This window comes from Schistocerca gregaria, chromosome 6 (genome assembly GCF_023897955.1).
Source record: "Schistocerca gregaria isolate iqSchGreg1 chromosome 6, iqSchGreg1.2, whole genome shotgun sequence".
Classification (NCBI taxonomy): domain Eukaryota; kingdom Metazoa; phylum Arthropoda; class Insecta; order Orthoptera; family Acrididae; genus Schistocerca; species Schistocerca gregaria.
In genome coordinates, this window is record NC_064925.1 from 75,617,085 (window position 1) to 75,644,937 (window position 27,853).

General features: G+C 44.0%; 1 protein-coding gene across 1 annotated transcript in view; it reads right to left on the reverse strand.

The window, feature by feature from the left end:
• Positions 1-1,153: 1,153 nt before the first annotated feature.
• LOC126278728 (E3 ubiquitin-protein ligase MARCHF2-like) overlaps positions 1,154-27,853 on the reverse strand; it is a 34,027-nt gene continuing 7,327 nt past the window's right edge. Inside the window, exons 2-3 of the mRNA XM_049979004.1 lie at positions 18,053-18,193; positions 1,154-1,549 (exon numbers count right to left, since the gene is read on the reverse strand). Of these exons, the coding sequence (XP_049834961.1) occupies positions 1,174-1,549; positions 18,053-18,193 (517 nt within the window). The 3' untranslated portion in view covers positions 1,154-1,173. The remainder of the gene's footprint in view (positions 1,550-18,052; positions 18,194-27,853) is intronic.

A 27,853-nucleotide genomic window follows, 5' to 3' on the forward strand; every position in this document is an offset into this window, starting at 1 on the left:
CCCCTTGCCTGGTATCGTACAGAAAGGGCACGCTCTCTAGGTAGTGCTCTCAAGCTCCCCTCCACGGATATCCGTTGCGCAATTTTCATTCAGGGCTTGACGACATCAACTTGCATCGGGCGTCCCTAGCCAAGGAGGTTTGACGGTAATCTTTCTGTTGTATCCGCAGACCCAACCAACCAACCAACCAACTCGCGCACGGGCGCCCTGACCGTTACATCGCTGGTCACAGTTCCTCTTGCGGCCGTCGGCGTCTCAGGGCGTTACCGCCAACAGAAGAGGTCGCGCCATGGCTGAGCTCGGGTCCGCAGCACACTCTGCCTTTTGCATATAAGAAGGAGCGCTGGCCCCGAGACTGACAGTCTATTGTCTATTGCTAGCCTTTCTTGGAGTTTATAGTGGAGCCATTGCAGTGAGATATTTGCTATTGTATTCGACAAGGCTCAGTACCCGGATTACTGTTGGACATTTCTCGGACTTGTGTTGCTAGTGCACGTTTCGTCAGAAATAAAGATAAGTTATCTCTTTATTCTAGCTGGAGCAATTCTTGTCATTAATTATTTTTGGCGGCTGCCCCAAAAGTACCGCTGAGGACCTTGGGTTTGGGAGCCGTCCTAAAGCTTTCAATGTCTGGAGACGCGCCAGAGAGCTATGCGATACAACTCTGACCCCCGCCCACCATGCGGTCCGGCTGGCAGGTGCGACGTTCTGGGGTACCATTTCATTTCATAGCAGAACGCCCTTGGTAGTCATCTATGGCACCCTTACAGCACAGTGGAATATCTACGATATTCTATACTCTGCTTTTTTGACCCTTCATGGCTTACACTTCAGAAAGATACTGCTCGCCCGCACACGGCGGGAGGTTCTATTGCCTGTCTTCGTGCATGCCAAACCCCGTCGGCAAGGTCCCGGACCTCTCTTCCAATTGACAACGTTTGGAGCGTTGTGGACAGGGCTCTCCAATCAGCTCGGGTTTTTTTTTTTTACGATATTACGCCAAATTTGAACGGAATCTGACACGACATCCCTCAGATGGACATCCAACGAGTCAGTCCGCGCATACGTGCGTCAGAGGCAGGGTAAACTGTGTGCCAACGGTGGAATAATACCCGCGTGTGGCGGTGTCTGAAAACGGGGGTCTTTATTGACGGAAGGCGCCTGGAGAGGGCGCTAGTCGAGGATGATGCGGACGACGGCGCAGCGGCGCCACCACACGTGCCACGGCACGATGAGGTCGCGGACCAGCAGGCAGACGATGACGAAGTAGCCGAGCAGCACGAGCGCCATGAAGGAGGAGATGACGGCGACGGTGTAGGCGCGCGAGATGCCCAGCTTGAGGCCCTCGGCGGCGAAGTACTGCAGGCCCAGCAGGCAGACGGCCACGATGCCCGCCACGACGAAGGTGAGCGCCGCCAGCACCAGCAGGTCCTCCATGAGGCTCTGGCGCACGCGCGGGTGGCAGAACCACAGGCGCAGCGAGCGCGCCACGCTGTAGCGCGGGATCCGCGTCACCGGGAACTCGAACAGGCACAGCTCGCAGTAGTTCCTGCGCACCCAACCGACAACAACACAGCCCGCTAGGTTTACATCATACCTAACCGGAAGAGTGCAGGAAGGCGGTGATTTCTCAAACTGGGGAACAATCAAGAATGGGGTCCTCTGCTGTTCTTAATATATATTAATGACTTGCCATTATATATTCACGAACCTGCAAAGCTGGTACTTTTTGCAAATGATACAAGTATAGCTATCACACCTGACAGACAAGAATTAACTGGTGAAATAGTAAACGATGTTTTTCAGAAAATCATTAAGTGGTTCTCTGAAAATGGGTTCTCATTAAACTTTGACAAAACAGTATACAGGGCGAGTCACCTAACGCTACCGCTGGATATATTTCGTAAACCACATCAAATACTGACGAACCGATTCCACAGACCGAACGTGAGGAGAGGGTCTAGTGTAATTGTTTAATAAAAACCATACAAAAATGCACGGAAGTATGTTTTTTACCACAAACCTACGTTTTTTCTAATGGAACCACGTTAGTTTTGCTAGCTCATCTGAACATATAAACAAATACGTAATCAGTGCCGTTTGTTGCATTGTAAAATGTTAATTACATCCGGAGATATTGTAACCTAAAGTTGACGCTTGAAACCTCCGACGTTCAGTTGCGTGTTGTAACCAACACGGGCCACGGTCGGCGAGCAGCATCTGCAGGGACATGTTTATGATGACGACCGTGTTTACGAGTGTGGCTGTAGTGCACTGTTGTGGTTTGGTCTAGCTGTCGCAGTGTCCGCACGAAGCGCTTGCTGCTATTGTTATTCTGCATTCGTCTCCGCACGCAGACCAACTGTAGTACACCGTGTCGCCAGACGTCTGTGATAGTGTAGTGTTGTAGGAACTGTGACCATGGTGTATTCGAACTCCGAAAAGGCGGAGATGATACTCATCTATGGCGAGTGTCGACGAAATGCAGCTGAAGCCTGCAGGGTGTATGCAGAACGGTACCCGGACAGAGAGCATCCAACTTGCCGCACATTGCAAAACATCTACCGCCAACTGTATGCAACAGGTATGGTCGTAGCGCGCAAACGGGTCCGTAACAGGCCCGTCACAGGAGAAGCGGGTGCAGTTGGTGTGTTAGCTGCTGTTGCCATGAACCCACACACGGGACATTGCAAGAGCCGGTGGACTGAGTCAAAGTAGTGTCATGTGCATACTGCATCGTCACCGCTTTGACCCGTTTCATGTGTCGCTACATCAGCAATTACATGGTGATGACTTTAATCATCGAGTGCAATTCTGTCAATGGGCATTAACAGAGAATGCGTTGCAGTTCTACCTGTTTACCGATGAAGCGGGTTTCACAAACCACGGGGCAGTGAATCTACGGAACATGCATTACTGGTCCGTGGACAATCCTCGCTGGCTCAGACACGTAAAGCGACAGCAACCGTGGACTGTAAATGTATGGTGCGGAATCATTGGCGACCACCTCATTGGTCCTCACTTCATTGCAGGGGTCCAAACAACTGCAACATACAACGCGTTTCTACAGAATGATCTGCCAACGTTGCTCGAAAATGTCCCACTGGAAACGCGTCGACGCATGTGGTATCAGCATGATGGTGCACCTGCACATTCCGCAATTAACACTAGGCTGACCCTTGACAGGATGTTCGACGGGCGTTTCATAGGACGTGGAGGACGCTTAAATTGGCCAGCCCGTTCTCCTGATCTTATACCTCTGGACTTCTTTCTGTGGGGTACGTTAAAGGAGAATGTGTACCGTGATGTGCCTACAACCCCAGAGGATATGAAACAACGTATTGTGGAAGCCTGCGGCGACATTACACCAGATGTACTGCGGCGTGTACGACATTTATTACGCCAGACATTGCAGTTGTGTGCAGCAAAGGATGGCCACCACATTGAACATCTATTGGCCTGACATGTCGGGACACAATTTATTCCACTTCGTAATTGAAAACGGAAATCACGTGTGTACGTGTACCTCACCTCTCATGGTAATGTACATGTGCGTCAGTGAAAAAGACCAATAAAAAGGTGTTAGCATGTGGACGTAATGTGCTGTTTCAGTCTCTTCTGTACCTAAGGTCCATCACCGTTCCCTTTGGATCCCTACGTAATTCGGTGCTCTCCGATGCACACGATCGAACAGCGGAGGAGTGGTACTCAAGCGTCAACTTTAGGTTACAGTATCTCCGGATGTAATTAACATCTTACAATGCAACAAACGGCACTGATTACGTATTTGTTTATATGTTCAGATGTGCTAACAAAACTAGCAGGGTTCCATTAAAAAAAACGTTGTTTTGTGTTAAAAAACATACTTCCGTGCATTTTTAATGGTTTGTATTAACCAATTACACTAGCCCCTCTCCTCACGTTCGGTCTGTGGAATCGATTCGTCAGTATTTGATGCGGTTTACGAAATATATCCAGCGGTAATGTTAGGTGACTCACCCTGTATACAGTTCCACACAGTAAATGGAATGACACCATTAATAAATATAGACTTCAACCAGAAATCTGTAGCTAAAGCAGAATATTTAAAATTTCTAGGTGTATGCATTGATGAGGGGTTGAACCGGAAAAAACACAATGAGGATCTGCTGAAACGTTTGAGTTCATCTACTTAAGCTATCAGGGTCAATGCAAATTTTGGCGATATACATCTGAGTAAATTAGCTCACCGAGCCTATTTTCATTCTCTGCTTTCGTATGCCATCATATTCTGGGGTAATTCATAATTGAGTAAAAGAGTGTTCATTGCACAAAAGTGTGTAATCTCAATAATTGCTGGAGCTCATCCAAGATCATCCTGCAGATACTTATTTAAAGAGCTAGAAATCTTCACTATTGCCTCACAATATATATATATATATTCACTTATGAAATTTGTTATTAACAATCAGAACGATATCAAAAGTAATAGCAGTGTACATGGCTACAACACTAGGAGAAAGGATGATCTTTGCTACTCAAGGTTAAATCTAACTTTGACTCAGAAGGGGGTAAATTATGCTACCACAAAAGTCTTTGGTCACTTACCTAATAGCATCAAAAATCTGACAGATAGCCATATAGCATTTAAAAGGAAATTAAAAGAATTTCTTAATGGCAACTCCTTCTACTCATTAGATAAATTTTTGGATATAGTAAGTGGGTAATTTCCCAACCCTCACAAAAAAATTAAAAATATTGAGTCTCATGTAATATTTTGTGTAATGTAATATCTTCTATAGACAGCTTTTATTAACCTCACACGTTCCACATCATTAAGAAGTGTCGTATTCATGATCTATGGAACAAGTACTAATCTAATCTAACCTAACCTAATCTACTCGTCCGGTCCAGTAGCGCAGGGGACTAGGGGATGGCCACTAGCGTCCCTCACAAGACCGATACTGGTCAGCGCAGGACCACTAACTTCCCACACTTCATTCTTCAAAAGACTCAGCTCCACGGTACAAAACAATCTCAAGCGTCTGGCTATCTTACAAAAGAGTTAAGGGGGTAGGTCGTCAAACGGGCCGACTTGGAGCAGGAGAGGCACCACAGGGCATTTTAATTTCCACTGACTACACTTTTATAGATAAGCGCATAAAACTTGGTCAGTATGACCAGGAAGGATTGAGGATTGACTCTCACAGCAGTGGAAGTTCAGAAACACAACAACACAGTTATTTTTAAAGGTGAAATTTAATCATTTTTTCACTTACTATTGGCTGCATTTGTTGCTGTAGGTACACTTTTCTTCATAAGTAAGAGAGATTCTTCGATGAATTTTGCACAGCATACAAACCATACTTACTGGCGTCTGAAACTCTAGAATTTATTTAATTTCCGAAAAAAACTTCACGTTTAGAAAAAACTCAAATTTTATAGTTAATTATCTCAATTTTTACCAAAGTTTTTAATACATCTGGAAAATTCTAGAGTTTCGTACACCTGTAAGTATTGTTTGCATGCTGTGCAAAATTCATCGAAGAATCTCTCTTACTGACGAAGAAGAGTGTACCTACAGCAACAAATGCAGCCAGTAGTAAGTGAAAAAATGATGAAATTTCACGTGTAAAATTTTTTATTGTACTTTGGTTTTGCACTTCCACTGCTATGAGAGTGAATCCTGAGTCCTTCCTGGTCACGCCGATATAGTTTTATGAATTTATTTGTAGAAGTATAGACAGTCGAAATTAAAATGTCCTGCTGTGCCTCTCCTGCTCCAAGTCGCCCCGTTTGACGCCCTACCTCCCTTAATCTGCCAACTACACTCTAAGACAGAAACAACTACGCACCACAATGAAATTATCTGAATGGGTCGGAAATCGCTAGATGTGTTGTACGAGGGTCGTTCGGTAAGTAATGCCCCACATTAAAAAAAAAAAGAAAAGGCCATTGATACACACAGAGCAACGTCCTTGCTGGTGCTTTACATTTAATTTTTTTTCTGTGCGCCGGTGAACTTTCGAACCACTCTGGCACATGGCAGAGCGGTAGTACAGTGTCAAAATGGCGTCTACACACGACTCACGTTACAAGCAGCGTGCTGTTATTGAATTCTTGTGTGCAGAAAAAGAAACCGAGGTGAACACCCCCATAAACGTTTGTGTGCAGTCTATGGAGATGCTGCAGCTTATAGGAGTACAGTTGTCCGACGCGTGAACAAAGTTACAGCCTCAGGAAACGCAGAAACAGAGCTCCTCGATCAGCCATCCTCGGGACTTCCTGTCACAGCCACTGCTCCAGACATGCTGAATCGTTCGGATGCCATTATTCGTGCCGACTGGCGCATCAAAACTCTACAATTGGCTCTAAAGCTGTCGGTCAGCATTGGAAGTGCGTCTGCCATGATCGAAACTCTTGGACATTGAAAGAGGTGCTCACGATGGGTTTCACGAATTCTCACAGCGAACCACAAGATTCAAAGAAACGTCATTTTATCTGCATTGTTGGAGCGTTTTTCTGTTACGGAGGACGAAAATGGGTGGACCACCTTGCGCCGGAAACAAAAAGGCATCACCCTCATTCACCACAAAATAAGAACTTCAAGACAGCCCCCTCTGGCGGCAAAGTCATGGTCGATGTCTTCTGGTATTCTGATGGCATCATTCTCGTGAATGTGATTCCAAGAGGGTCAACCATCAATTCAGGGGCATACACGAAGACTCTGAATAAATTCGAGAACCGTTTCTGACGCGTTCGATCGGACAAAAATCCAGCAGAAATCTTGCTCCAGCACGATAATGCACGCCCACACACAAGTCTGAGAACCAGGGAACACATCGCCAAATTGGGTTGGACATCACTGCTTCATCCACCCTGCACTCCAAACCTGGCACTCTCGGACTTCCATCTCTTTGGCCGCTTAAAGAGTCTCTATGGGGAACTCACTTTGAAGACAACAAGAGTTTCAATCATGCAGTGCAAACATGGCTACGCCTACAGGACAAGAACCTTAACCAGCAGGAAATACATGCTCTTCCACAACGTTGGCGTACTGCCATAGAACATGATGGAGACTACGTAAAAAATAGGAGATGGACAAGACATGTTAATGTAAACTTTCACCAAATTCTGCCTCTTAACATTAAGTATGTTCTGAGAAAAAAAAGTGAGGAATTACTTATTGAACGACCTTTGTACAAAGATAGGCAAACAAATGATTAGAATTAAAATAAAAAAAGAAACTGAATGAGTTATTCAATAGCAAGAGGTTTACAGATTGAGCAAGTCAATAACGCATTCGTCCATCTTTGGCCCTGATGCAAACCGTTATTCGGCTTGGCATTGATTATAGATTGCTGGATGTCCTCCTGAGTGATATCGTACCAAATTCTGTCAGCTTGGCTCGTTATACTGTCAAAATCCCTGCCCAAAGTCCACCAAACTCTCTCAGTTGGACAGAGATGCGGCGACTTTGCTGGCCAAGGTAGGGATTGGCAAGCACGAAGACGGGCAATAGAATCTTTCACTTTGTGCGGGCGAGCACTATCTTGTTGAAATATAAGGTCAGAATGGGTTGTCATGAAGGGCAACAAAACCGGTCGTACCATTGTCCTGAGTTGGTGCCGCGGATAACAACCACAGGGGTCCCGCTATGAAAAGAAATGGTACCCAACACGACCACTCCCAGTTGTCGGGTCATACGGTACGCGATATTCAGGCTGCACCGACTGCCATTGACCTCCGTACATCAATAAGATCGTTTGCAGCGGTTTTGGGCACATTTGACCTAAAATCTCATTGACTATGGTGGCTCTCGACCACAATGAGGCCCAGCAACAAGGTGTGACGGTCTGGGGCGCAATTTCACTTCACAGGAGGACCTCTTTGGTTGTCATCTACAGCACGCTTGCAGCACAGCGGTACGTCGACGATATTCTTGGGTCTGCTTTGTTGCTCTTCGTGGCAAGCCCATCTGGGCTTACGTTTCAGCAAAATAATGCTCGTCCGCACACGGCGAGGGGTTCTATTGCTAGTCTTCGTGCTTTCCAAAGCCCGTCTTGCTCAGAAAGGTCGCCGGACCTTTCCCAAATTGAGAGCGTTTGGAGCGCTGCGGTTACGGCTCTCCAGTCAGCTCGGGATTTTTACCATCTAGTGCAACACTTGGGCAGAATTTGGCACGACATCCCTCACAAGGACGCCCCAAAACTCTGTCAACCACTGCCTAGCCGAATAACTGCTGGAATTAGAGTGAGAGGTAGAGCAGCACGTTACTGACTTGCTCATTTTGTGGAGCTCTTTCTCTTCAGTAAACTACCTAGTTATCGGAATTAGTAATTTTTTAGAGTGTATTTGATGTTAATCACGTAAATTGTAGACTATATATGAAGGGTTTACTTCAGTAGTGGTACAACACCATTTTTGTTCATTTTGAGATACAGAGCCGTAAAGTTAAATGAGCGCTGAAAAATCTGCAGTTGAGATACCAGAAATATTAAAGCATACGGCTTCTTGCTAGAGATGAACCTTTCTTTCTGTTTGTTTGGATCATTAATGTCAGAAGCATTATATGCAGAAAAGTGGAGATAATGGACTTGTACCACTATTGAAATAAGCCCTTCATATATAAGTAGAGGCGCACGAGTAATACATTCCAACAGGTTTTTTAATTCTAAAAACAATTATACTCGACATCAGAAACCATTTACATTTTTCTGAAAAAATTAGTTTCTTTCCTAAGCTACTAGTACGTGTGTCTACAATGATGTAATTTTTTACGTATGTTCAGTGGTATACGTTGATACCGACAAAAAAATTGTTGCAAGTAAAGTGAGTAGAAAAAAAGTATTAAATTAAAGCCGTAAGCTTGATGCTGAAGCTCTACTTCATTAACGGCGGAAATGTAGGAAATCTGCTTTCCATGTATGGTGCAAGATTCGTCGAGTTATCTTACTTGGCAGTAGCAACACATCGCGCGGGACTTAGCCCGTCCGTAAGTTTTGCACGCCAGTGTATCTGTCGGAAAGAAAATGAATCGATAACGAGGAAACCTCTTTACCTGTTGTGAACACCAAGTTGGACATTAAGAATGTAAGTAGGCTGTTTAGGTTTTTTTTTTATTGGTAACGCCGCCGCCACGTAGCACTCTGTATGAAAATCACTGGCTGTGCCGTGTGCAGTCTGTGGCTGGTTGGCATTGTTGTAATACTCGCCATTGTAGTGTTGGGCAGCTGGATGTTAACAGCGCGTAGCGTTGCGCAGTTGGAGGTGAGCCGCCAGCAGTGGTGGACGTGGGGAGAGAGATGGCGGAGTTTTGTAATTTGTAAGACTGGATGTCATGAACTGCTATATGACTAGTGAGGTAAATACATTGTTTGTTCTCTATTAAAATCTTTCATTTGCTAACTATGCCTATCAGTAGTTAGTGCCTTCAGTAGTTTGAATATTTTATTTAGCTGGCAGTAGTGGTGCTCGCTGTATTGCAGTAGCTTGAGTAACGAAGATTTTTGTGAGGTAAGTGATTTGTGAAACGTATAGGTTAATGTTAGTCAGGGCCATTCTTTCGTAGGGATTTTTGAAAGTCAGATTGCGTTGCGCTAAAGATATTGTGTGTCAGTTTAAGCACATTCGTCTATAATTGTTCAAAGAGGACGTTTCACATAGACCAGTCTTGTATAATTTTTCTAAGGGAACGTTTCAAGAAGTTTAAAAGAAGGAAGACTTACGAATCGACGACATATCAGAATTTCCACCTAAACAGAAGCGACACTACGTTTCTCTTGTACAGCAGAGATTTAAAAAGAGAGAGAGAGAGAGAGATCTCATAAACAACGACACCAGCAAAAGAAATTAAACTGAAAATAGGCACCAGGAAATGACGTCATAGCAGCTGTTACCATTACGGCACTGGTCAAAACGGACGACAAGTGTCGCAAATTCCTTTTGACCCGATCAGAAAATCGAATCATAAAAAAAAAGTTTAACTTCAGTATTCGTCCAGAGGGCGAAAAGTTGTCAACTATTGTCAACGGCGTAGTAGCGTCTCTACGGACTAGTCACAAATAATCGCAGGTGTAGCGCCTGCTGCGGAAGATGTATGAATTGAATGAGACTTGGTGAGGGTGTCCTTCCGTAACAAATGCAAAAAATTTGGTTAATCGCGAGCGATGTTATGTTACGTGTCTGAGTGTAAGGCGTAAAGTCTTTTTTTTTCGAATTCTTTAGCAATTTTTGAGATGATGGTTATGTTGGAACATAAGCGCACAGCTTAAATTTATTTGCAGACGCAGCTCTATATCATGTCATAGACATTTATTTTTCATTAAGTGACTGTGTATCTTTCTACAGATAACACCATGATGACGTTTATCGAACGCTGTTCTGTTACTGGCATGGCTTATTTATCCGGACATCTTACGTGATCAGTCAACACGTCTCGTTGCCAACTGCCACGCTGTATTTAGCGTAATTTTGGTACAATATAATTTCTGCGTAAAATATGACACGTTTTATAACTTACAACAGCAGATATACTTCGAGCCTACATTTCAGTGCAGTATTTAACATGTATTCCAGTCTTTTAGTCAGTCACGAACGTCTGTAGGGTCAACAAAAATTTTGGATGCTAATCGTCGACTTTGACTGGTGACGCAGTGATGCTATGACATGATTTCTCGGTGCGTATTTTGTGCTGTTCTTTTTTATAACGCTATATGTTGCCGTGGGTTTAGAAAAAAATCATATATTATATCTCTAATACTGTCTCTTCTTTTCCGGAGGCAGTGATAATATTTAGTTCGATTTATCAACCTTTTTTCCTTTACGGTAAATTGTTTTTAAAATATCTACTGTTTATCGAGAACCCCACAACAGCTGTGGTGCTTTTTTTATTTCTTATGATATTCGTTACGTTTCCTACCCGAAAAATAGTTAAAATTCTTCTCATGACAACAATTTGTTACTGGTGGTGATATACATCGCATATCGTAGTCTCCATTTCCCAGAAACATCGCTCACTGGAAGAGAAGTCAAAATAAGTTGCTCGGCTTATCCCTAGAGAATTCGGAGAAAGTTGCGATCAAAGTTGTTGGAGTACTTTATGCGCCGTGGAGCGAGCGACTAGCATAATCTACGCTGTGGCACAGCGGCTAGCGTGCTGAATTCACACATCTGCGCACCGTTTTGAAACCAAGCTATTACGTGTATTTTAGTTTTTCATTTATCTATCCATGACCACAGAAGAAATAAATCAGAAAATTATTTGAAATTGTTACTGGTAAAATTCCAGAAGCATATCTTGATTCATTATCAATTGTAAGTGTTCCGCTATGGGTAGTTCGCCGCGAAAGTATTGCCAACGAGTGAAATCTTAAGCAGTGTTAACGGCGTTCGTTTCCCAGATGAGATTCATACGAATAAATGTCACTGTGCAAAAGCTGCCTTCGCGCAATGCTGTGTCTCGAATATTCTACGATCGGTATCATCCAAGGCAATGTACCAAATCTCCCTGTAGTACAGACGTAAGAATAAAGTATAAGAATTAATATGAAATGGAAATGAGCGTTTGGTGTCATTGGCCGGGAGGCTCCTTGCAGGGCAGGTCCGGCCGCCTTGGTGCAAGTGTCATTACATTCGAAACCACAACGGGCGACCTGTGTGTCGGATGGGGATGAGATGATGATGAAGGCAACTCAACAGCCAGTCCCAGAGCGGAGAAAATCCCCGACCCAGCCGGGAATCGAACCAAGGCCCGGAGGACGGCAATCCGTCACGCTGACCACTCAGCTATTTGGGCGGAGAATTAATATGAGAATGAAATATAAGAATACACGAATTTAAAACTCTCTAAAATACCATAAATACACATACTACATAATAAATGCATGACACTTATTGTGAAACATAGTTGTAATTTTACAATTATTATAACATCCTTGTATCCCGTAACTTGATAAGAAACATTCCTGTAGTAACCTTCTTCGGGCAGATGGATGAAAAAAAATGAAATAACTGAAAACAATAATCGGCATTCGAACACGAGGAGCAAAAGTAAACGAAAAGATAAATTAAAAAATAACAAAAAGCATAAGGCTATCCTTTGTGCCACAATTTCCACTGCTGTTATTGTGCCCTAAAAGGTCTCTAAGTATTGTCCAAAATTTTGACTCTCTTTTCTCAGAAACGGTCGACTGTCGACGAATAATCCGACGCACGTATTCCCTTATTTTCACTCCTGTTCCACTAAGCGAAGTTTCTGAGAAATCGGAAAATGGTACTTGCCGTGTTCTCCCTGTAAGTACACTCCTGGAAATTGAAATAAGAACACCGTGAATTCATTGTCCCAGGAAGGGGAAACTTTATTGACACGTTCCTGGGGTCAGATACATCACACGATCACACTGACAGAACCACAGGCACATAGACACAGGCAACAGAGCATGCAAATTGTCGGCACTAGTACAGTGTATATCCACCTTTCGCAGCAATGCAGGCTGCTATTCTCCCATGGAGACGATCGTAGAGATGCTGGATGTAGTCCTGTGGAATGGCTTGCCATGCCATTTCCACCTGGCGCCTCAGTTGGACCAGCGTTCGTGCTGGACCTGCAGACCGCGTGAGACGACGCTTCAGCCAGTCCCAAACATGCTCAATGGGGGACAGATCCGGAGATCTTGCTGGCCAGGGTAGTTGACTTACACCTTCTAGAGCACGTTGGGTGGCACGGGATACATGCGGACGTGCATTGTCCTGTTGGAACAGCAAGTTCCCTTGCCGGTCTAGGAATGGTAGAACGATGGGTTCGATGACGGTTTGGATGTACCGTGCACTATTCAGTGTCCCCTCGACGATCACCAAAGGTGTACGGCCAGTGTAGGAGATCGCTCCCCACACCATGATGCCGGGTGTTGGCCCTGTGTGCCTCGGTCGTATGCAGTCCTGATTGTGGCGCTCATCTGCACGGCGACAAACACGCATACGACCATCATTGGCACCAAGGCGGAAGCGACTCTCATCGCTGAAGACGACACGTCTCCATTCGTCCCTCCATTCACGCCTGTCGCGACACCACTGGAGGCGGGCTGCATGACGTTTGGGCGTGAGCGGAAGACGGCCTAACGGTGTGCGGGACCGTAGCCCAGCTTCATGGAGACGGTTGCGAATGGTCCTCGCCGATACCCCAGGAGCAACAGTGTCCCTAATTTGCTGGGAAGTGGCGGTGCGGTCCCCTACGGCACTGCGTAGGATCCTACGGTCTTGGCGTGCATCCGTGCGTCGCTGCGGTCCGGTCCCAGGTCGACGGGCACGTGCACCTTCCGCCGACCACTGGCGACAACATCGATGTACTGAGGAGACCTCACGCCCCACGTGTTGAGCAATTCGGCGGTACGTCCACCCGGCGTCCCGCATGCCCACTATACGCCCTCGCTCAAAGTCCGTCAACTGCAGATACGGTTCACGTCCACGCTGTCGCGGCATGCTACCAGTGTTAAAGACTGCGATGGAGCTCCGTATGTCACGGCAAACTGGCTGACACTGACGGCGGCGGTGCACAAATGCTGCGCAGCTAGCGCCATTCGACGGCCAACACCGCGGTTCCTGGTGTGTCCGCTGTTCCGTGCGTGTGATCATTGCTTGTACAGCCCTCTCGCAGTGTCCGGAGCAAGTATGGTGGATCTGACACACTGGTGTCAATGTGTTCTTTTTTCCATTTCCAGGAGTGTATGTTTTCAGTTCGTGCTGCGTATCGAGATCCCCACTACAGCTATAGTGCTCCATTTTGCGATACTCCATACGACCTACTAAAAAAAAATAGTTTCTCTTACTTATGTGTGTGAGGTAACGATCCGAGTTGATGTTGGCTCCCCTGCGTAGCTGCACATTGTGGATCTCTTGGATCTCTTTCTGTACTGAGTACGGGATTGGTCGATTTGGAACTCACCTAACTGCTGGACTGGTGAGTGCCACCATTAGTGGGATACAGACTGCGAGAATGCACTCGTCACTAGGAAAGCTGCATACCAGAAATGCAATAGCAAAAAATCCCCAGAAAATTTACGGCTTTTAACGAAACACGAAAAAAACAGCAAAAATTATTAGACAAGCGGAGAGAAAATTCATGAAAGAACAGTTGGACTCTCTAAAGGACAACTTCTGTAACTACAACACAAGAGATTTCTATAGGTCGTTTGCAGGGCAAATCCGAATACACACACAACCGAACCTCTGCTTCAGGAAAAGTGATGGAAAATTGGCACTGACAAATAAGGATAACTGAAAAGTACTAGCGCAGTATTTCTCAAAACTTCTGAATTGCCCAGAACTCACAGACAGATTCATAGAGCAAGAACCGACAGAGAAGCACACAGACTCACTACCCCCGACAATAGAGGAGGTCCACAGACACATCCTCTAACTCAAAAACAACACAACATCTGGTGAAGACGGTACAGCGGCCGTACTACTAAAATAAAAATATTAAGAAAAAAGCACTCCGTCTTCAGGCCACAAGTGGCCCATCGGTACCATCCGACCGCCGTGTCATCCTCAGTGGATGATGCAGATAGGAGGGGCGTGTGGTCAGCAAACTCCTCTCCCGGTCGTAATGATGGTTTTCTTTGACCGGACCCTCTACTATTCGGTCGAGTAGCTCCTCAATTGGCATCACGAGGCTGAGTGCACCCCGAAAAATGGCAACAGCGCATGGCAGCCCAGATGGCCACGCCCGACAGCGCTTAACTTCGGTGATCTGACGGGAACCGGTGTATCCACTGCGGCAAGGCCGTTGCCGAACTACTGAAAACCTCGGACCAAATTCACTTAGAGAACTCACACAGATTATAACAGACATCTGGACACCAGAAAAGGTGCCAGACGACTGGAAATGCCGCCTGATTCATCCATTACATAAAAAAAAGGCGACCGCACAGCCGTAAAAAACTACAGAGGCTTTTCCTTACTACAGGTCACACACAAGATCTTTTCAGCATGCCTACCGAAAAGGACACAGGACCAGCTGAAACACAAGATGGCGAGTACCAGGCGAGCTCCCGACCTGGTCGCTGCTGCGCACAACAAATCTTCAATCTGAAAACTACGCTGAAAATCATAGCCCTCAGAAATACGCCAGTCATATGCACTTCCGTTGACTTTAAGAAATCGTATGACTCCGTTGACAGCCAGTCATTGTTCAATTTGCCTGGACAAGGAGACACTGCGACTGATAAAACAGACACTGGCAAACACGACGTCGAAAGTGGAATTTAGGTGGGAAATGTCTGAACCCTTGGAGATCAGGACAGGCGTGCGTCAATGTGATGGTCTCTCACCACTCCTCTTCAGCCTAGTGTTGGACAGAGTCATTAAGGAATGGGAGAAAGAGCTGAAATTACAAGGATACTGGAAGCCAGTGCGACTAGGACTACCCAAGCATGAACTGGAGGTTGGCTGTCTAGCTTTCGCGGACTACCTGCTAGTACTTGCAGAGAACGAAACCACAGCAATCAGGCAGGTAGAAATACTCGCAGAGTGCGCAGAAAAAGTAGGGCTACAGACTTTCCAAAAAACAGAGTTCTTCTGCACGAAATTCAACTAAATTTAAACAAAAAATGGCAAGATCAACAGAGTAGCACATTTTAAATACCTAGGGGAAGTGCTGGATCCGACAGAAAAGGAGAAAATCGCGCTGAAGACCAGGTTACTGACGAAGAGAGCCTTATACGAAACACAGGGTATCCACACCAAAAAATGTCTGTCCGCTTCCATCAAGATTCGTCACTACAATACTGTGATGAAACCTGAGTGCTATACGCCTGCGAGACACTAACGCTACACACCAAGGGCGACCTAGAGAAGATGCTCAGAGAGGAAAGAAAAATTATCAGGAAAATTATTCGACCAAAACCCACAGACGAAGGACACAAGCTTCACTCCAGACACACCGCAGAGAAGTTGTCCAAGGACGTCAGAAAAAGGCGACTACATTTCTATGGTCCTATCAGTACACTCTCACAGACCAGACTCACCAAGACAATACTCAGATACTTAGAGGCTCAAAAGCAACTATACCTTAGATGGCACAAGTCAAAATTGAGCTGGAAAAAGCACAGGTAGATTCCGCGGACATCACGGAGAAAAGCGTCTTTAGGCATGAAATACACAAGTGGAAAGTAATGCCAGAGAAGACGGCACCTAAAGCCCAGAGGCCAAAGTGGACCAAAGAAAGGAAAAGGGCCTTTGGCGAACGAATGAAAGAGTTCTAGAAGACCAAGTAGTCGTAAATGCTTCGAGTGGTCTGATAAAGGCCTGTAACGCGTGTAATAATATACGTCACGTTTCTTGTAGTGGCCATTTTCGCGGCAGCTGTTTACAAATTGCAGTTGTTTGAAAAAATGCCTTTTTCGCATGCTGCACATCGAAATTTTTATTTTTATTTATGCACCCAGACGCGTTTCGACTTTTTTAGAATGCATCTTCAGTGGGTGTCCTGAAATATTACACGATTTGTCCATTTTTACACATAGGTTATGGTTTCACATCTAGATTATAGGTTTAAAAACAATTCCTTAACTTTTTTTATGAAATGGAAAGGTACTTACAGGGAACTTCTAATTCATTGCATCTAAGCAAACTTCTTTTTCTCATCTGGCAAGCAGGTGGACATGTTACAGTTCACTTTCAGTTCACTGCTTACGTTACACATCACTGTAACTGCCATCTTTTTAATAGAGAGTTTCGTTAGTTTTTCTAACTGTTACCAACAGTCTCAGTTTTCTACATTCAACTGTTTTGTGAATATGTGTGTGTGTGTGTATGTTAGAGAGGGAGAGAGGTTTCTTATTTTTTATAGTCAAATAAAAATTATTTATTTTATTTTTATTACTATTTATTATTCATTTATTTATTCTTAATAATAATAATTATTATTATTACATTTTCCTGTATATACTTATAAGAGGAATCAGATGTGTAAAATAGTAATAAAAATAAAATAAAAATTTTAATTTTATTATAAAAAAATAAGAAATCTCCCTCTCTGACACACACACACACACACACACACACACACACACACACACACACACACACATTCACAAAACAGTTGAATGTAGAAAACTGAGACTGTTGGTAACAGTTAGAAAAACAAATATAACTCTCTATTAAAAAGGTGGCAGTTACAGTGATGTGTAACGTTAACGGTGCTGTAATATGTCCACTTGGTTGCCAGATGAGAAGAAGCAGTTTGCTTAAATGCAATGAATTAGATGTTACCTGTAAGTACCTTTACATTTCATAAAAAAACGTTAAGGAACTATTTTTAAATCTATAACCTAGATGTGGAACCATAACCTATATGTAAAAAGGGACAAATCATGTAACTTTTCAGGACACCCACTGAAGATGCCTTATAAAAAAAAGGCGAAACGCGTGTGGGTGCATAAATAAAAATAAAAATTTCGATGTGCAGCATGCCAAAAAGGCATTTCTTTTTAAACAACTGCAATTTATAGTATATGTGATTGATTGTAATAGTTATAATTACAACTAGTAATAACTTCTCAAAATCAAAATTATTTGCGTTATTTATCCGGAGTGAGATTTTCACTCTGCAGCGGAGTGTGCGCTGAAATGAAACTTCCTGAATGCCGGACCGAGTCTCGAACTCGGGACCTTCACCTTTCGCGGGCAAGTGCTCTACCAACTGAGCTACCCAAGCACGACTCACAACGCCCCGTGGCGGGAGTCGTCCTTGGGTAGCTCGGTTGGTAGACCACTTGCCCGCGAAATGCAAAGGTCCCGAGTTCGAGTCTCGGTCCGGCACACAGTTTTAATCTGCCAGGAAGTTTCATATCACCCCACTTGCGTTATTTATGTTTCAAAATATCGTCAACAATATAACGTTTTAGTTGCCATGTCCCTCACATCGTTTGTCCCGTTAACTACGCCAGTGATGAAAGCCGACAGCTACTACCGCAATGTCCTCCTTGTCCTGTATGCTGTAATTTCGCAAGCACCACGCTATCCACAGGCTGATAGCAAACGCCAGTGCCAGGGGCGGACGACGCGAGCCTACCTGGAGTGCTGGCTCAGCCAGCGCTCGAGACAGGAGAGGTGCACCATGCCCATGGAGCCGCGGCACTTGCAGGGCGACACCAGAGGCTCCCCGTTGTCGCCCATGAGGCAGATGCGGCAGCTGCGGGACAGCTCCCCGCTGCTGCAGGTCAGCGCCGGCGCGCCGCGACTCGCGTCCTCCGCCTCCGCCGCCCCCGCCGCCGGCACCTCCGCCTCCGCCCCCAGCGCCGGCGCCGCCCCCGGCTCCTCCTCCGCCGGCGGCTGCTGCTGCTGCTGCTGCTCCTGCTCCGTCGCGTCCGTCCCCTCCGGTAGCGACAGCATCACTCCACCCTCTCACCTCACTCTACTGCAATTTCGAATTTTCCGAGAAGACTATGCGCTTCGTTGTTTACTTGCAAGTACTCCAGACCGCGGCAATTTTTATTCCCATTCACTTCCTTATTACGATTTCAATTTCCAACCCCGATTCCGTGGATTTCGCTAATATCATTCCGAAAAGGTGAATTCGTCTGCTTCCAGTCGCAGATGTAACCGTCGCTCTTTATTCCGTGCTGGTCGGGCAGAGACAAAGATAATTTTGCAACCGCTTAGCAATCTCCGTGCGACTTCTGGGGTCTAGTGAAGCAGCGGATACAACCCGTCGGCTTTGACCAATGACGTCATACATTAGTCATAGATAGTAATGTCTTCACTTCGAGGCATTGATAATAAAACAGTTCTGTGTTCCGGATGAGCGCTATCATTGTACATTAAAATACTTATTCGTAATGATATTGAGGTAATTTGGAGTATTAGTTTGTTATTGTAGAACAATTTTTAGTGACTTATTTTCGTTCATAGGAATGAATTTGTCTCTTTGTGGGTATGTAATTTTCGTTACTGTCTGTCTAGGCGAGCTTCGGTTATTCCTCGATATTTCCGTGTGGTAACTTCACTTTTCCATTTGCTTCTTTCACTGTACTTCACTATTTTGACATATTTCACTGTTTTATTCCACCAATATGTGTATTTTCGTGTTGTGAAGTACATAATAGAAATTTCTTACCTGTCGATCTTCTTTCGTTTCCCAGCACTAGCATGAGTACGGCATTTTCGAATGTGTACTTGCTATATTACAGGCGAAACCACCGACCAACTAAAATTAGTATCCCGTCCTTCACCTTTACAGTGACACTATATATATCAATTAGCGAGCAAGATACAAATGTTGCGTATAGCTATATAGCTCAACTAACGAATGGGATACTATTAGCGTCCAAGGCAACAAGAAAACTGTACTCCATAGTGAAGTACGGGATACAAATTGTACATGAGTCGTCTTGTTGTCTCCACGTAGTTCAACTGAGGTACAGGTTGCAAATGTAACGTACGTCTATTTGCACCTTTTCGTTACCAGTGTACATATATAGAGGTCAGCGGAAGTCTGGTATACATATATTACATACGAAAACGAAGGAATCGACGTACGCCAAACTTGTATCCCGTACTGCTCTTAAGCAATACAGTTCGTACGAGGTTCGAGATAGAACTTATATACATGTGACGAGACGTATTCTATGCTACCAATATTTTCCATCCATTTTTTCCTTTTCGTTTTCCAGAGAAATAATACGATACAAACACGCGATATCTTTAACATGAACATACTACTGGCCTTAATATATGTCAACTATATTTATCGTCTCTCGTATTCTTTGTTTCTGAACATTCTTCTCAGCTCTTTCATCTTTGTAATACATGCTCTCTGGCCAATTCTGACGTCATTGGTCAAAGCCGACGGGTTGTATCCTCTGCTTCACTAGGCACGACTTTTGTGGCTATTTCCCGCTTTCAGTTAACAGACATTATGTCTTCAAGTTTGTAGCGGGGCAACCGATATTATGTTTTTATACAACAGTTTGACACCAAGGAATCCGTTTAGTGTCGAGGCAGTGGACATACATTATTCTTCCTCTACTGCATATTGGCAGCATTGATAAATTGTAAAAATGACATCATGTAACACGGTAATTTCCAAGAATGATTGCCTATCGAATGCGTGGGCTCCTAACGATATATATCGAACGTGCCACTCGATGTCGACCACAGGACACTGATGGCGCGAGTTATGTATATTGAGTAGATCAACGAGAAGAGACGAACGTTTATTAAGTTATATTTAATAACAAATGAAAGTACGAGTAGTAACTTTATTTACTTTACCCGTCAGCCACGCCGTGTTGTGTTGTCTAAGCTGCCAGGAGCAATTCCCATAACCTAGGTACACTTCTGCTATGTCAGTCAGAGATAGCAGGACAATATCAGAAGGGTCAATTTTTCCACGCAACCTCAAGTTGTAGAAATATAGATATCAGAACAGATATAACTTCCCTCACTGCATAACCGATGTCATGTTCTCGGCACTCGAAACTACACTTTCGCTTATTGCTATTCACACCGGAAATGATAAAATGTGTCCCCCTGGCGACGCACTACATGTTTACCATCATTCGCGCCACCAGAATCATATGGTCGGCATCGAGTCGCACGTTCGATATATATCGTTAGGAGCCCACGCATTCGATAGGCAATCATTCTTGGAAATTATCAACGTTTTCAGGTTTGTAGCGGGGCAACCGATATTGTGTTTTCGTACAACAGTTTGGCACCAAGGAGTCCGTTTAGTGTCGAGGCAGTGGACATACATTATTCTTCCTAGACTGCATATTCGCAGCTTTGATACATTGTAGAAATGACATCGTGTAACATCGCAAGCTGCTATCTAGTTTCTTCATTAATGTGCACCGATTTTCGATCAGACACCATTATATAGAAAAGCTTTTTACTCACAGCAGCAGTTACATATAAACCTAAAAAAACGCAATTTCAATAACATCCATGCATCTACCCTGCATGACCAAACTTTATTTATAAGTGTATTTTCCTCAATAAATTCTTTTACGTGTTTAAGTAACTCTTATTCTCAATAGAAATTGTGCTGGATGATGATGCTTGATTGGAACTGGTCGTGCATTAAAGAATAAATTAAACGGGAACTTACAGCGTTACAAGACATCATTTCTGCACTAACACATACATTAGACCACCGCTAGCAGCAGTGTCATAGGTCAGGCATTGTACCTGGATAACAGGTACGTCTGCCTGTACTCCACACAAAGCAGAGAACGACACTTACAAGGGATGTGCGTGACCTCGAACACTCAGAACCGCATGAAAATCTGGTTAGAATATAAGCTGCTCGTCTCAAATCAATGGTACTAGCCTTTCGTATGCAAAACTCTGCGCCTCACCAGGAGAGGCAGTTAAATGATAATTTATTCCAGGTCTAAGTGAGGAACTTTGGTAACGCAAAGAAACAAAATATCGTTATAATACGACCAAAAATACACTGAAGACAAGGAAATTTTGCCAACCTTTAGATGTGTACTTCGTTAGGCAATACCATGGAAAGGATTGCTGCGTTTGTAAGACAACAACACGAAACATCACAGATACATTTACACCACCGTAATTTCATCATCAGACGTTAGCAAAGTGAAACACACTCAACTCGCTGCGCCGTTGTGCAACCTACCGTTAAATATACTTGGCAAAAGCCAAGGTATGACATTGACATAACAGTATCACCATTAGAAAATATACACTACTGGCCATTAAAATTGCTACACCAAGAAGAAATGCAGATGATAAACGGGTATTTATTGGACAAATATATTACACTGGAACTGACATATGATTACACTTTCACGCAATTTGAGTGCATGGATGGTTCAAATGGCTCTGAGACCTATGGGACTTAACTTCTGAGGTCATCAGTCCCCTAGAACTTAGAACTAGTTAAACCTAACTAACCTAAGGACATCACACAAATCCATGCCCGAGTGAGTGCATAGATACTGAGAAATCAATACCCAGAACAAACGCATCTGGCCGTAATAACGGCCTTGATACGCCTGGGCATTGAGTCAAACAGAGCTTGGATGGCGTGTACAGGTACAGCTGCCCATGCAGCTTCAACGCGATACCACAGTTCATCAAGAGGAGTGACTGGTGTAATGTGGCGAGCCAGTTGCTCGGCCGCCAATGACCAGATGTTTTCAGTTGGTGAGAGATCTGGAGAATGTGCTGGCCAGGGCAGTAGTCGAACATTTTCGGTATCTAGAAAGGCCTGTACGGGATCTGCAACATGCGGTCGTGCATTATCCTGCTGAAATGTAGGGTTTCGAAGGGATCGAATGAAGGGTAGAGCCACGGGTCGTAACACATCTGAAATGCAACGTCCACTGTTCAAAGTGCCGTCAATGTGAACAACAGGTGATCGAGACGTGTTACCAATGGCACGCCGTACCATCAAGCCGGGTGATACGCCAGTATGGCGATGACGAATACACGCTTCCAATGTGTGTTCACCGCGATGTCACCAAACACGGATGCGACCATCCTGATGCTGGATACAGAACCTGGGTTCATCCGAAAACATGACGTTTTTCCATTCGTGCACCCAGGTTGGTCGTTGACTACACCATCGCAGGAGCTCCTGTCTGTGATGCAGCGTCAAGGGTAACCGCAGCCACGGTCTCCGAGCTGATAGTCCATGCTGCTGTAAACGTCGTCGAACTGTTCGTGCAGATGTTTGTTGTCTTGCAAACGTCCCTGTCTGTTGACTCAGGGATCGAGACGTGGCTGCACGATCCGTTACAGCCATGCGGATAAGATGCCTGTCATGTCGACTGCTAGTGATACGAGGCCGTTGGGATCCAGCACGGCGTTCCGTATCACCTCCCTGAACCCACCGGTTCCATATTCTGGTCATTGGATCTCGACCAACGCGAGCAGCAATGTTGCGATACGATAAACCACAATCGCGATAGGGTACAATCCGACCTTTCTCAAAGTCGGAAACGTGATGGTACGCATTTCTCCTCCTTACACGAAGCATGACAACAACTTTTCACCAGGCAAAGCCGGGCAACTGCTGTTTGTGTATGAGAAATCGGTCGGGAACTTTCCTCATGTCAGCACGTTGTAGGTGCCGCCACCGGCGCCAACCTTGTGTGAATGCTCTGAAAAGCTAATTATTTGCATAACACAGCATCTTCTTCATGTCTGTTAAATTTCGCGTCTGTAGCACGTTGTCTTCGTAGTGTAGCAATTTTAATGGCCAGTAGTGTAGTTAAGTGTGGCGTCTGATACTAGACTGCTTGAATGAAGGTATGACTTTATTAGTGAATAAATGGCTGCAGGTAAATATGGACTCTGTTCCATTCCACTTTGCTTTGACCGCTTCGTTGAATCCGTGACCAGCCTTGCGAACACTCAGTAGCTGTGCAAAATTATCTGGTCAGTAGAAAAAGTTTGTTGTTCATATAGCATAATTATTTCAAGCAAAATGTGGTAAGAAATCAGGACAGTGAAAAAAATATTTTTTTCATCTTTATCGATACCTTGTTTCTACGCGTTACCAAAGTTCCTGTCTTAAACCTTGAATAGTTTCTATTTCAGACGTGTCTCGTAGGCGTAGTTTTCATTGTGAATGAGATGAGCGATTTATATTCTAAGCACATTCTGGTGCGGTTCTGAGAATTCGGGGTCACTAACTTCCCTTGTACGCTTATCGTTGCCAGTTTCGCCGCTTCTTGTTTCGTTCGCCGATATTATGGGGAAGTAAAATCGTTACAGTCAGGTATTTGTATGAACTTCTTGCTGAGGCATTGGTCAAAAGGATGCACAAATTTAAAAAAAAAATGCATAACATTGAGCTCTCTGTAATAGTGTTATTTTATTTTGCCACCGGTTTTGCTTCTGAACCCTCATCAGCGGCAGCAAAATTTTCAGAGATGCATCACATGTCATACATGCTTTAACGTAAGTTATGGAAACTAAACTCAGACAGATACTATTTTAAACAGTCCCTAATTGTGGTGTCTGTAATAACGTTATTTTATTTTGATACCGGTTCCGATTGTGAACCATCATCAACGGCAGGAAAATTTTCACAGATGCATCACATGTCATACATGCTTTAACGTAAGTTATGGTAACTTACGTTGAAGTACGTATGACTTGTGATGTATCTGTAAAAATTTTCCTGCCGTTGATGATGGTTCACAATCGGAAACCTGTATCAAAATAAAATAACGTTATTACAGACAGCACTGTTATGCATTATTTAAAATAGTATCTGTATGAGTTTAGTTATCCCAACTGTTACTAACTGATGTTATATTCATAAGATACCACGTGTTTTTCGTTTTGTGAATTGCATAATTTTCAATTTCTGAATATTTAAAGCAAGTTACCAATCTTTACACCACTTTGAAATCTTATCAAGGTCTGACTGAATATTTCTGTGGCGTCTTTCAGACTGTACTGTAGATAACTGTGTCATCTGCGAAAACTCTGAGGCTACTACCATTATCTGAATGAATTTTATCCATAGTGGATGCTGTCGAACTCCGTGACTGTTCCTTTATGGGGTGTAGAAAAATATCCGCTACCAGTCACAATAAAAGGTTATTTATTTTTCACACTACCGGTTTCGGACTTGCGCCCATCTTCAGGTGTTTATACATTCATGTGCAATTTTGGTATTGAACTCCAAAAGTACAAACATGTACGTGAATGTATTGTAAGTAGGCTGTTTACGTTTTCTTATTGGTAACGCCACGTAGCGCTCTGTAAGAAAAATCACTGGCTGTGCCGTGTGCAGTCTGTGGCTGGTTTGCATTGTTGCCTGCCATTGTAGTGTTGGGCAGCGGCAGCTGGATGCTAACAGCGCGTAGCGTTGCGCAGTTGGAGGTGAGCCGCCAGCAGTGGTGGACGTGGGGAGAGAGATGGCGGAGTTTTGAAATTTGTAAGAATTGGTGTCATGAACTGATGTATATATTATGACTACTAAGGTAAATACATTGTTTGTTCTCTATTAAAATCTTTCATTTGCTAACTATACCTATCAGTAGTTAGTGCCTTCCGTAGTTTGAATCTTTTATCTAGCTGGCAGTAGTGGCGCTCGCTGTATTGCAGTAGTTCGAGTAACGAAGATTTTTGTGAGGTAAGTGATTTGTGAAACGTATAGCTTAATGTTAGTCAGGGCCATTCTTTCGTAGGGATTTTTGGAAGTCAGATTGCGTTGCGCTAAAAAATATTGTGTGTCAGTTTAAGCACATTCGTGTATAATTGTTCAAAGAGGACGTTTCACATAGACCAGTCGTGTATAATTTTTCTAAGGGGATGTTTCAGTATAAACACCTGAAGATGGGCGCAAGCCCGAAACCGGTCATGTGACAAATAAATAACCTTTTATTGTGACTGGTAGCGGATATTTTTCTACACCCCACTATTATTATCGTCTGCAAGACCATTAATATGCAACACGAACAGCAAGGGACCCAACACACTTCTCTGCAGTACAACCAAAGTTACTTCTAAATCTGTCGATCACTGTCGCTGCAAGATAACATGCTGCGTCCTCCCTAGCAAGACTCTTCAGTCCACTCACAGATTTCTCCTGACACCCCATACGATAATAATTTAGATAAATATCAGAAACACCACAGTAAATTTAGAAGAGGAATTTATGCCGTAAATGACAACAGATTTCAGAAATTAACATGAAAGGAATCCCACAGATACCTTTCAAACTCAGTTTATGTTATAAGATTCTACAACAAATAGATATCAAGGATATCCAGTTAACCGACACACTAAAATGTACTAGACTAACCATCGACCAGAAACTAACATAGTAATCTCAGCTACTGACCATCCAACAGAAAGCCTACAATAGACTAAAACTACTAACAGGCCGAACTTGGGGATTACAGCCCTCGATTATTCTCCACATCTACAGAACACGATCCAATCCATCCTTCGATGTAGAAATGGTACATGGATGTCCAACCCACCCAAGCTGTATAACTCCCTCCATATCCTCGAACCCAGTACTCACCGTCTCGATCATCTCGTCAACTTCTCATCTATCCCCACTCGCATTTGACACCTCATCTTCTGTACTACCTGCAATCTAGAGTCCAATCACCCCACTGTCTCACCTGTAATCATCGATTCTGTTATGCAGTCGTGTCTTTACAAACACATCCCACAGTCCCTTCATGTAGATGCACCCCATACTCTATCCCAACGCAGCAGACTCGCTCTATCAGACAGCAAAATCTGCTCCGATATTAACCATTCTACAAGCTATAGCCCTTCCCAACTATTGCAACTCCTCATCAAACCTGGAAAACCACTCAGTAATTACCTGTACACTGAATTTTAAAATCTTTTTAAATTTTTGCAGCCGTAAATTTATTTTGTCATTTCCTCATGAATTTTTCTAAATGCTCTAGGCTGAAAAGAGCAATATTGTACCGCTGGCAGTCCACCCGAGGGGGACGAAATAACAGACAAAAAATGTTGTGGTATGCATTTTGAAGTTAACACATTCTAACACGTACATTATGTGAGTTTCGTTACATTCTCTTGAAACTGTTTCAAACACCATTCTATACTTTGTGGCACCACACACTCGACATTTACAATCCGTGGGCCAGTTTCAAATGAATAACAAAATTCTCATGTGACGCTGTTCAGATCTACTGAAGAGCTGTTGGCCACTAAAATTTCCCCCAAAGAGATCAAGAAGAAAAGGCGGAAAGCTTGGAAAATATATTGGCTTCCCATCAGCAGAATACTGTATGCTACAGGCGGGAAAGACGTCCTAATCTACATAGACTTCGGGACAGTATGTACCAAAGGAATTTTGGTAAAACGAGCAGGTCTCAGAGAAAGTAAATGCGAAAATTGTTGCCATACTTTAAGGGGACCATTGAAATTGTCCGTTTGGTGTCTTAATTAAAGACTTGGTGACGGTAAAGGAAGGCAGGGTACATATTTTGCAGGTTCAAATGGCGTGTAACCAGAAAGATCTTATAGTAAACTGGTGTCGAAAATTAAAGCAGCAAACTGCTATTTCCCCGACCTGTGTCTAATTCACGAGCCGGCCGTAGTGGCCGAGCGGTTCTAGGTGCTTCAGTCTGGAACCGCGCCACCGATACGCTAACAGATTCGAATCCTGCCTCTGGCATGGACGTGTGTGATGTCCTTAGGTTAGTTAGGTTTAAGTAGTTCTATGTCTAGGGGTACTGATGACCTCAGATGTTAAGTCCCATAGTGCCCAGAGCAATTTGAACCATTTGAACCATCTAAATCACGATATAATCGAACGAACTGTCACCTGATGTCGTTAAGATGGTGTTCTGCACGGAAGAAGGCATTCCAATCAACGGACAACAATGGCAACAATGACATCAGGGTACCTATCAAAGGGACTAGTGTTTGCCGGGAAGTCCCATAACCACAATCGCTGTGTACAGTCACGGACGGAGCAGTATGGCACAGAGAAGGCGCCTACCAGACTCTCTGTAGTGAAGGGCCGTAGGAAGAGTGGAAGCAAGACAGTCGCAAACTCATGTGGCCTGATGGCTTAATGTGTATCGCTGTGTTGTTTCTCGGATGTAGTGACTGTTTATAACAACCGAAACTCTATCCCGGAGACCAGGACAGGGCCGACCAAGTGTGACATCAGAAACAGCGGACCGTTGTTTCGCTGTAAGGGTGAGAGGTTCCATACCATCTTTTGCACGTTTCGTCTCATTTTCATCAATTTTACTAACGATATATGTCATTGCACGGTAGTAACAGACCGAATAAGGTTGTTGTAATGAGAGCATTTGTACTAAGAGCTCAATAATACTTTTCACTTGATTCCTATACATGTTGGGTTACTTCCCTGGGTGGCTTG